The sequence below is a fragment of the Schistocerca serialis genome, chromosome 2 (assembly GCF_023864345.2).
Source record: "Schistocerca serialis cubense isolate TAMUIC-IGC-003099 chromosome 2, iqSchSeri2.2, whole genome shotgun sequence".
Classification (NCBI taxonomy): Eukaryota; Metazoa; Arthropoda; class Insecta; order Orthoptera; family Acrididae; genus Schistocerca; species Schistocerca serialis.
In genome coordinates, this window is record NC_064639.1 from 1,014,264,739 (window position 1) to 1,014,277,203 (window position 12,465).

The window sequence follows — 12,465 nt, forward strand, 5'->3', positions numbered from 1 at the left end:
TCTTTGTGTGTCCTGTGAGAATAGTTTCAAAAGCTGCGGATAGAGAACTGAGTATTTGTACAGGTCTATAACTACCGTCTAAACAGAACGGGAAAACAGCTTCGAAAACCAGAGTCTGTATTACAGCCACATGTCTAGATACACTATTATTTAGATATATATATAAGAGTACACGAGGTACATAGTGACATAGAGGCAGAGCGTTCCATATTCTGCAGAGTAGTACGTGGGGATACAATCACTCAATTGAGCTTCCGGTCTTCCCCTCTCGTTCTAAGTACCAAGAGACGTAGATTAGCAACACTGGCACTGTTGACGAACTTATACATTACCTTATGCGTTGCTATGTCGTTGGAAGTTAACTAGGTTTTGCGTCTGCTTGGGAACTGACGACCAAGGGAACCTCCAATGATTGAAGTTCATCCTCGCTATAGCTGTCGCGAAGCTCCTTGATGTTTGTGCCTTATTTTACCGTGGTACTCTTGGAATCGTGGGATGAACTAGTGTGTAGTGACGACCTTTGATTTCAGATGCCCACTACTACTCCTCTTGCCTGCCCGAGGTCAACCACTTTCTGATCGTGAGTATTGTATCTATGAGAGTAAGTTTATCACATTTAACAGGTCCAGGCAGAGATCCTTGCTTCACTAGGCAATCTTGTTCATCTCCAGGTACACTGAGTGACCTTTAATCCATACCATCGCGATGTTGCGACAGTTCCTCTGCACCAGAGACAGAACGTCAGCAATTGCTGCAACTGTGGGGTTGGTACGGCTAGTATGATGTTTCTAGTCAGTTGTAGGGCTGGCATGCTATCGGAGATGATGACTATGTTCTGTGGTCGTCTGTGCTAACAGTAGGGATTCCACCCAAAATTGCAATCGGCTCAGCTGTCATAATAGTGGAGTGGGAATCCAGCTTATGCAGCCCTTTTTATTTGCTTGAGGGTAGAAGGGGACTTTTCCACACTAAGTGCCTTAGTACCTGCATCTCCATATATTCAGCCGAGAATCGTGGAAGTTGCTTATTTATGCAGTATCTTCCGTACACGCAGTAGGGTGAAAATACGGCGATTTTTTCATCATGCGGCTCATATTCATCCAAAGAGGATCGCAGGAGGAATTTCTTGCAGAGGAATATTCGTCGCGGCTTTAATGGTGGTTCACTCGCTTTAACCAGTAATGTATTTGTTGGGGTTGAGTGTATACAATTACTTCAGTACTGTACCACATAGCCGGCCGCTGTGGTCGAGCGGTTCTAGGCGCTTCAGTCCGGAACCACGCGGCTGCTACGGTCGCAGGTTCGAATCCTGCCTCCGCCATGGATGTGAGTGATGTCCTTAGGTTAGTTAGGTTTAAGTAGTTCTAAGTCTAGGGGACTGATGACCTCAGATGATAACTCCCTTAGTGCTTAGAGCCATTTGAACCATTTTTGTACCACATACACCTGTTCTGTAAATAAGAAAACATTACTTCTGTTACTGTTCTATTAAGTTAAAGTCTCTATAGATGCTTTACAGGTTAATTTAGTAAGTACAAAAGCGTCATGGAGATGCTCAGCCAACACGAGTGGCAGACGCATCTAGAGAGACGTTCTGCACCACGGTGTTTTACTGTTGACGTTCCGAGAGAACGTGTACCTTGAAGAGACAGCAAATATATTACTTCCTGCTAAGTATATTTCGCGAAAAGTCTATGGAGATTCGGATTCACACGAAGGTATACGAGCAATCGTTCTTCCATCGAATCATTCGTGACTGAAACAGGAGAAGGAGAAAATTGCAGTAGTAAACTAAGTACCCTCCGCCAAACACCGTAATGTGGATTACGGAATACAGACCTAGATTTATATTTCTAGCGTTTCTCCGCTGGTGTGCTGTATACTCACACAACTCTTCAACTGAAGACGGTCGACTGAGTGACAAGTGTGTATTTTCCTTGCGTTTTCATTTTTTTTTCTTTACTTTTAATTCCGGCAAGTGGACAAGTTATGTTATCCCTGATACCTGTATTGTGTAGTAGTACAGAAAAGCCAAAGTCGGTTTTCTGTTACGCTTCCAGTGACGTCATGGTTTCATTTATTGTACGCTGTGACACATGTGCAATTTCAAAAATACAACTGTTGATAGCTTCGCAACGAAAATGTTACAACAACGGCCGTCAAGTTGGTTGATGTCCCGCTGCTAGTTAAAGAATATTCATTCGATACAGTTTTCATTTTGCTTCCGGACAAAAAGCTATTTCGAGTGTTCAAGATAAAGGGGACACCCTTTCTTCCAACAGTTAACGGAGTAAAACATTTACATCTACAGATACACTCTTCTATCAACCTTATTGTGTACTACTATCACTTCAACAAGCTTGTTAATTACTGCCGTTCGTAAAGGTATGAACGGATCGTATTGTCATGTTATGGGATCAAAATCACAGATGTTAACCTATTGCGCACACAGGGCGGAAACTAACTCCACCGACAAAATTCAGGAGACTGTTCTTGAGAAATTTCTGGGTAGTTTGGTGTAAGGGCTCTCAGATAGCACTTTCGTTTGGTTTATTACCCCCATTTACCTTTTTATGTGTCTGAGCTGAAAATATCTGCATAAAAAAGCAAATGTTTTAGGCCTGCGCCGTATGTCTTGTTTGGAAACGAACTTGTCCCATTCATTTACGGACATTGCTGTTGGCAACAGTAACATCTATTTTACTCTTTGCCCTCCAGTTGCCTTTTAGTGCTGATCGGTTCTGTCCCCAATTTCTTTAGTCAGTGGTTGGTGTATGTTTACACTGACACACAACAGTATGGATAGGTTTCTTAATAAAGAGTTGTGGTTTCACTGAAGATAACTAAGGTAACAAACCGAAAACTTAACAATTACAGTACGTTACTACTCCGTAACGAGACACGGAGATCACGAACACCTTACGCCCAAATACTCGAAAGATATACAAGAAGAACTTTCGAAATTTTGTCGGTTGGTTCGGATGGATTCGGATTCTCCTGCGTAAACTATAGTTTCTGTGGCCTTGTGCGTTACAAACGTTCTCATAATTTCTTTCTCACACCGCCGTTTGCAGTGGCAATAAATTTTTATCCAGAGCCAACGCTTTTCGCTCTCTTTCAAAGCATCATCAGCGTTCAGTGCTAGATCTTTCTACATACTATGGTGAATTTTCCCAGACATCAAAACAAACAAGTCTTCTGTCACATGTCACCACTGATTAATTTTTACTACGCTTTTCGGGTGTTGAGACCTCGATCCTCATGTGTATTTAAGTGGATTAAAACGATATGTATATGTTATGCTACGATTTTTGGGTACCTGTGGCACTCACTATTGGAAGAAGACAAAAACAGACACTATTTTAATACATGATTCAGAGTTTTATGGAGTCTTTGTTCGAGAAGATGAACAAAAATATAAATTTGAAAGTAAAAATACCTCCAGTGTTCACTGACTCCTTTTCCGTCGTCTTACATCACATACACAAATCACTTGATAAACATCGAAAGGCGCAAGCTAACGCCTAGACTCTAATAAGTGCAACCGATGTAAGACAAAACGTAACACTATTTTGAAATGAGTGTTCGTCCTGACATTTCTGAAACACATTCTAAACTCAGTATTAACAGAATTTATTTGAGAAGAAGAAACTTGTACTTTGAAGTCAGCACAGAAGTATTCTCTGCTCTGCAAATAGATCTTTCTATCCCTTAGATAATTTGTACGGTTTACTCTTGAGTGAGTTCGAAGTTTCAGTTTTACTATTTTCCGCGAGTTGTGGATGGATTACGTATTGTACCAACCAGATATATTCGATGGCCCTTATTGTTCATAACTGAAATAAAAACGGAGAGCCCGCATCTCGTGGTCGTGCGGTAGCGTTCTCGCTTCCCACGCCCGGGTTCCCGGGTTCGATTCCCGGCGGGGTCAGGGATTTTCTCTGCCTCGTGATGGCTGGGTGTTGTGTGCTGTCCTTAGGTTAGTTAGGTTTAAGTAGTTCTAAGTTCTAGGGGACTTATGACCACAGCAGTTGAGTCCCATAGTGCTCAGAGCCATTTGAGCCATAAAAACGGAGACCTCTTGTGTACACGGACTACGTAAGTTATACCTCAAAACTCACCAGTTATCTCTGATTGTATGTGTCAATGTACACTATCCAATTACATTGTTGGTATAAAAACTATACTTACTGTGAGATATTTTCTGCTTGTGATAGTGAACGGCAACGAATTGTAAACGAATATTTTTAAAAAAGAATGCGTTAAAAATGAATTATAGTTATAGCATCACTGAAGACTTTTTGAAGGATTGTATCAAGATCAAATATTTAGATAGACGACCTACAGCTGTTGCTAGCAATAAAACACCCAATGCAGCGGCTCTACGAAATAAGAAGCAACAAGAGAAATCATTTGAAATAAATTTCTGAATAGTAGATTTCATGATCCAGTTCTAAGTCGACTAAATATGTATAGGCAATACAAGAGTTTAACCTTGAATGAGGAGCGCTAAATTAGAAACACTAGTTAAAACTGAAATGGCAGTCTCCGGACCGAACATGGCTACGAAATTCGGTTTTCGTATTTCTTTTAACACTGTCCAATAAATAAGGAACTAGCTATCTAACAGTCAATGCTTCACTTAAACTGTAGGCTACTACATCTACTAATTTGCGTATATAGTCAATTACTTTATGCATCATTAATTGTTCGTAGTTCATATCGTGCACTTTCCGATTCTTGATGCCTGCGGTTGCTGTTTAGGAACGTCTTGTATGAGTGTCATCTTTGCGAGAAGTCAGGCTGTGTTTCAGATCAGTCACCCATTTCTTAAGTGTTGAAAACATAGGAGCAGACTTCTTATAAATCTTCTCCAACTTTAGAAGAATTTCTTTCGGCGATAAACATCCAAAAGCAGAGAATTATAAGAGGTCATGAAATTTCAGTTAATCCATTTTGACGAAATGCGTACGAAGTGCCTAATGAGCTGTGAAAACATATCAGGCAAATTTCTCGATGTTCTGCAATACAAGAAGCCCAAATTTTTTATTGATATCAGCGCCTTCTCTGTGCAGAGCTAATCAGCATATTTCAAACGCATACATGTGTGTTCACAAACCCTCTTTATTGTAAAGATCCAAACGTTTCTTGTAAAACTAGTTTTTTTAAGAAGTGAGGCGTATTTATGTAATACTAATCACCATAACACTGTAAAACGAACGTAATAAACCACAGAAGAACTTGGGACCTTCCGTGTGAGTGTCATACTCACGTGAACAGACAACTAGATTTGTTCAGATTTTTTTCTTTTAAACAGATAATTTAATATGTTATGTTTCTCTTGTCTGAATACGTCACTTGATCGTACGAATGATACCGGGAGTGGTTAAACACATAAACAAAAGGTACTGCCGGCATTTCTGATCGCTATCTTCATATTTCAATACGTGCAACCCCTTCTTTTATTTTATTTTTTAGACACTGTTGCCTACTCGAAACAACGTCCCTGTGGGCAGTACGCGGATGAAATTTTGTTTGGAGCACTGCGATATAACAACTAAAAACTTCTCATTCGCTACCACGAATAATCAGATGTCGCCCTAGTTAAAATCAGCTATACGGGCGCATTCAGGTACACCTGTATAATAATACAAACTTGTTTAGAAACGTAATAAGTAAGTATGTCTACGCAGACAGAAGTAACCTTTCAAGCGCAACCCAATAGAGAAACGTCAGTTTACTTCGAACATTTAGGGTAAATAGAATCCCAGTTTTCTTAGCATTGTCTTGCGAACTGCTTGATTTTGAACTTACTCGTGATAACGTTTCATGTCTTTTGCACGCATCAATAATATTAATAATACACATGTGACGTGCTAGGACCATTACGGCAGAAGAATAGAACGCGCAATAATTTCTCGATAATGGTTCTTTTCAGTTCTTTCCTCTCAGTTGTCATATCATAACAAAGAAGCGTGAAATGTATAAGTTCAGAAAAAAATTAATACTCATATCCTCAGCATTATCACCCTAAGTGACAGCAGTTTCATTATTTACAAGTACTTACTGAATAAATTTTCGGGCATGCAGACCGATAGCAATTAACAATTCTCCCAATATTTCGGATGAAAACTCCAAAATTATTGTACAGACGCGTTTTATTGCAACTTCTGTATAGAATTTACGCGTCCCGATTCAATAAACTAGTAATCAGTAAATTATCCAGTGTGATGCACAGCATGTAATAAGTTGTGTAAGTATTATAATAAGTGTTGTGTTGTGAAGTTATCTGATACATTTGTGGTTTTGTTGCAGGGAAGAGCTTTTCGCTGACCATTGTGATCAGCTCGACGCCTTTCCAGATAGCCACCTACAACAAGGCCATCAAAGTGACGGTGGATGGCCCCCGAGAACCGCGCACCAAGTCCAGTAAGTACACCACTACTGTCACTTGCGGAATACTGACGGCTTCTAGGAAAACAGGAAACTCTTGTCATGACAGTCAGCATGTCATATCGAGAAGAGTAGTGATTCACGACAGACGCCTCTCTCCTAGAAATCTGAGGATAATCTTTGTTCAAACTATCCGTCCCTTTATTAGATTCACAGTACTGCGTATTTTAATTCAAGTTTTGTTTTTCATTTTCGAAGCTTACATCCGTTGTTCGTATCTTGAAGCATACTGTATCCCACTTAACATTTTTACAGTTCCTTCCAGTCTTTTGCAAACTATCCACATTTTGTGATTTGTTTATTATTTCCCCCTATGTCTGACATGACAAGTAAATGACAACATTGAAATCAAATACGGAATTATTTTCTGAAATTCCATAGTTGGAAATTAGTGTTACGGAAGCAATACAAGTTTCGGAAGCGCTCCTGTTACATTATTGAGAAATATTACATTTTTTGTGAATTTTGTGACATCAGGCTGTAAACATCCTCGTAAAGATAACTGAGTTGTTCCATCTATTGATACAATTGATGTTTCGTGTTCATGATATCTTCAGTGATTTCATTGGAGTCGCTGTGTATGACGTTCCATCACAGACATCAAAGTAGTCTCCGGTCACAATGCGCACACCATTTACATGTGTGTCATTCCCTTACTTCTTCGACTATCAGTTGCTTTCCTGGCGAAGACAATGAGCGATGTTGTCAAAAACTTTCATGTTCACAGAGAATTAAGGCGGTCACAGTTAATGCCGTAGAGTTTCGCTCTCATATTTATCTGATTCGACTACTTTAGATAAAACTTGAAAGCATCTGAAGCCAACATAATAAATTCTTTGAAAATTCGAGTAAAAAGACAAAGTAAATCCATTCAGTTTTAGATATGCTTCTGTTTACTGACAGAAGCGAAAGCTATAGCGCAAATGAGGATAGAGACGATGAAAATAACAGAAGGCTGCAATGTCGTTAATGCTTTCTTTGTCACATTCAAAATCTTCATATTTTTTAAGAAAGCAGAAAATTCGTTCATGAAACTAGTGTTTGGATTGCTCTGAACTGTTTTCGTCCTCCTTTTTTCGTCTTTACAGGTGTGTTATGTTTCTTCACCCTCCAATATACTAAGTGTAACAAATCATGTTTAAACTAAGACAACAGGTATCTTAAACCGGTAGCAAATACTTGATGTTGTACAAGAGAAAGAAAATGTACTTGCGACCTTCCAGATGTCTGATATTTTACCAAACTGGATGAGCATATCAAACATGCCTCAAGTGATAAAGCGTCTACCGAAAATTAAGAAATATTCTCGTTTTTGAAATATGTACTAGAATGTTGGCTGCCGTATAAACATGCAACCAGCTTTATTCCAGTCGCAGACTACAGTAAAATTTCTACGATTTCGCCAGATTGCTCGTCTTTATTCTTGTGACCTCCACGTGAGATTTAATATTATGAAGGCCGTGCGACTGTTCCACTGTTTACCTTGACCAGCGATTGCTAGAGTCGTCTTTCCCACAACGAGTTCAATTTCATTTCGTATTTCTTTCTCATTGGCTGCGACAGCAAGTTATAATCCTAGCAGTGCGTTTCCATATTTCTTCGCTATCTTGGTAAGTTGCGCAAACAATGAAGTAGTAGTCTACAATTTCCTAAGGTTCCTTAACGGATGCACTGCGCTTCTCCTAATTGCTCCAATAAATCTAAGACTTCACTTCATATTTCCTATTAGTCATTTCATGCCTTAGTTTATTTTTTTATCACTTCGTTGGGCTATCCTGAGGCTGCGAAACGATATGAGAGGCTCAAGAAGCTTACCAGCAATGCCGTGAACTTAAACCATCATATAATTTCCCTTTTTGATCCCGATTATCCTGCATTGATCCACATTTAAGCATTGATACAGTTCAGTAACGAGGAGTGTCGGAAATCAGATCAGCGATAGATTTAACATCAAAATAAGTGGAGAAATTCTGCTACATTGGAAGCAAAACAACATATGACGGACGATCGATGAGGACATAAGAAGACTAGCGCACCAGAAGAGAAAATTCATCGGTAAAATAATTCTAACATCAAGGAATAATGTGAGAATACATATCTAGTGTACAGCACTGTAATGAAGTGAATCATGGACTGTCAAGAACCGGAAAAGAAGAGAGTTGAAGAGTTTGAGACGTGGTGTTACAGGAGGAGGTCGAAAAAAATGGTTCAAATGGCTCTGAGCACTATGGGACTTAACATCTGAGGTCATCAGTCCCATAGAACTTAGAACGAATTAAACCAAACTAACCTAAGGACATAACACACATCCATGCCCGAGGCAGGATTCGAACCTGCGACCGTAGCGGTCGCGCGGTTCCAGACTGTGGCGCCTAGAACCGCTTGGCCACCGGAGGTCGAAAGTTGAGTGGTTTGATAAGATCAGAAATGAAGACTCCTTCTGCAGAATCGGCGAGGAAAGGAATATATGGAAAACACTAACTAAAAGAAGGAAAAGATAACAGGACACCAGAATAGCTTTGATGGTACTTTCCAGTGCCATAGAGAGCAAAAACTGTGGGGGAGAACTTAGATTGGAATATATCCAGCAATAACTGTGGTCTTTGGGTGAAAGAGCTGCTTTGAGAAGAAGAGGTTGGTGAAGGAGTCTAACATCAAAACATAGTAGGAATAGTGTGAATAGACGGAAACAGAATGATACAATATTTACTTGCTGGTCCTGTATAAACTATAAAACCCCGAAAATGCAACATTCAACCTATGGGGTAGAGTGCAAGACTCAGAAATAAGCAAAAAACTTATGTGTCACCCTAGCTAGACTAAGAAACTGGAGTAACAACACCAGACTTAAGACTGCGGCGGTGAACAACAAAACAGTCAAGATAGACTCATACAGCCTGTAACAGGGACGGTGGTGGGTGGCGGGGGTGAGGGGGGGGGGGGCAATAGTAGCAGGCGCCATTGAACCTGCACATACATACAATGTTCATGAGGGCTGTCCCGCAACATGCTGCACAGGCATGGATCGGTCACGAAGCACCACTAACAAGGATCAAATCAGTTAACAGAAGAATGTTGAAGGCTGGCTACTGCTGGAAAAATTTAGATATGAACCAGAAGCATCCGTACACATAGTACTAAACATCGAACGTATCCTAGACGTAGACAGATAGACATGGCAGCCTGAGTACTCATTATTCCTCATGTTTTAGTCTTCCTATTAACACATATCGGTAAAACGAATTTTACACTAGACTCCTTTTGGGCCGCTATGTCGAATGGCCACGTAGAAAAAATGGTTCAAATGGCTCTGAGCACTATGGAACTTAACTTCTGAGGTCATCAGTCCCCTAGAACTTAGAACTACTTAAACCTAACTAACCTAAGGACATCACACACACCCATGCCCACGGCAGGATTCGAGCCTGCGAGGCCACGTAGAGAATTCCATTTTAAAAATTATTTTGTTTTTAACGGGAAACAAACCCAAGCTTTCCATCGACACTGAGCTTGCAAGAAAGATGCGATGAGTAGTAGTTTTTTGGGCCGATTCCAGCTACATGTTGCGAAAAGGAAACTACAAATACCTGCCGAAACACCAGAGAAAATGCACCTGATGAATCTTAGGAGATACACCCTGTATACCAGTAACAGTGTTATAAGTAAGACAAAGAATAATCTAGGAAACAGAGTCGCACCAAATGGAGGAAAACAGAAATTGGAACGTATCGAACAAATAATCGAAGACGTTAGGTGAAAGGTCTACTCCGCAATGAGGAGACTGGCAGGGAACTAGTGGCAGGCCGAATCTCATTAGTCAGAAGACGAAGGATTTGAAAGATAGCACTTCAGGTGGAAACACTGTGGTAGAGATTAGGCATTATTTTACAGTAATTAAGCGCCTAGACACTCCTGTTGACAACACAGTGGATGTCAGAGATTTGGTTGCCGTACCTATCTGATAAATCATTTATGTGTATCGATTCCACAAAGAAACCTCGGGTCTCATTACGCCAACATCAAACGCCGCAGGGTAAGAGGCTCGTTTACGTGAGGACATAGCTCGGCCGGTAATAGCCGAACGTACAGGCTTTTGGAGGAAGCTCCGCGGCGCGCGATAAAAACACCCCGCCCCTGGCTGGTGGGTCGCCGTGGGTCCGCGGGTCTGGGTTGGAGGCTGCCGTGTCGCCTCCACGGGGAAGCTCCCACGGCCTCCGCCCCTTCTGCGCCGCGGCGGAATCTGCCGGAATGGCCCGGATTTCGCGCGCCCCTCCAATTGATCTCTCGATATTCCCCCTCCCCCTACCGCTGCCCTTCGCCGAGCGCGGCATCTCATCTGGGAGCGGCCGTATCCCGGCGGCCGATAGCCCAGAAAACTAACCTCCGCCAGCCGCGCATCGCCCTTGCGGAGGCGATCGCCGCCCGCAGTACCGCCGCCGCCGCCCGCACCGCCCCCACCGCCCCCACCGAGCCGCCCTCCCTACACCACACCCGGCGTTTCCTCAGCTCGTCTTCCACAACACGCGAACCCTAGCTGGTGGTGAACCTGCACTGGCATCCCTAACCTAACGACTATTTATCTTTTGTTCATTGCTAAAGGTTACTTCAGAGACCGTTCCGATTTTGAATCGAATAGTATATTTTTGTTTAGCGGTTGTCCACACTGTCTTCTAACACTGCGGCTTCCGTGAACATCCATCTGCTGTTGTGTAGTCTATACAAACGATGCGAAGAGCCCACTCGGCTTGTTTGCCGGTCATGCTGTCGTTCACCGTCTAGTAAAGTCATCAGAACATCAGAACTAATTACGAAATGATTTCGGCAGGGTGTCTGTTCTAAATGTTCAGATATGTGTGAATTCCTAACGGGACTAAACTGCTGAGGTCATCGGTCCCTAGACCTACACAATACTCAAACTAATTTACGCAAAGAACAACGTATTTACCCATGCCCAGAGGTGGGGGGGGGGGGGGGGGGGACTCGAACCTCTAGCGGGAGGGGCCGTGCAATCTGTGACATTGCCCGTCAAAACGTGCGCCCACTCAGAGCGGCCAACGTATCTCTATGGTGCGACAAATGGCAATTAACCGTCAACAATAAAAAGTGTGGGTTTCCGCCAAAGGAGAACTGGAAAGAATCCCTTAAATGTCTGTTACACGATAAATAGTACAAATTTAAAGTTTGTCGATTTAGCTAAATATCTTGGGATTAAAATTACGAAAAACTTAAAATGGAACCATTGCACTAAAAATGTAGTGGGGAATGCGAAGCAAAGTTTGAGTTTTATTGGCAGAAGACTTAGAAGACTCAACAAACCTGCTAAAGGTACTGTACACAGTACATTTGTCCGTTCTCTGCTAGAGTATTGCAGCACAGTACGGGATTCTTGCCAGTCAAGTATGTCGGAGGACACGATAAAAAAACTGAAAACAAGGTCAGCTCATTTTGTTTGATTGCGCAATGAGGGAAAGAGTGTCGAGGATCTGACACGCGAGGTAGTATGTCAGTCATTAAAACACAGTATCTTTTTTGTTATAGCGAGATATTTTCATTAAGTTTCTATCACCATCTTTCTCCTTCGAATGCGAATATATTTTGTTGAGTATGTGTATGTCCTTCTTTTCAGAGATGGTTTCGGGACTCGGCTGTTCAGTACACCATGTCAAACCAAACACCTCTTAGCCGTCTAATTTCCAAACTGTTCTTTTATTAGGTTACCAGTTTCTTCTATTTGCTACGCCGCCTACAGGCCCCATGACCGACGTATAGGAAGACTGCAACCTCGGTTCTTTTCAAAATAGGGGCCAGATTTCTAACAGTCGGCAGATGATGGTTGAAGTGATCGCTGTATCAAGCAGAAATGTACAGATACCAGTATTTGAATGCTGGCCCTTAGTTTGACGGGAACCGAGGTCGGAATCATCCTACACGTTGGTCAGGGGGCTTCAAGAAGGCATAGTAAATCGCCAAAACTGGCACTCTAATAAAATAACTGTTTGGAAATTAGACCGC

General features: G+C 41.7%; 1 protein-coding gene across 1 annotated transcript in view; it reads left to right on the forward strand.

The window, feature by feature from the left end:
• LOC126456593 (segmentation protein Runt-like) overlaps nucleotides 1-12,465 on the forward strand; it is a 127,923-nt gene that overhangs the window by 34,867 nt on the left and 80,591 nt on the right. Inside the window, exon 2 of the mRNA XM_050092337.1 lies at nucleotides 6,316-6,429. Within this exon, the coding sequence (XP_049948294.1) occupies nucleotides 6,316-6,429 (114 nt within the window). The remainder of the gene's footprint in view (nucleotides 1-6,315; nucleotides 6,430-12,465) is intronic.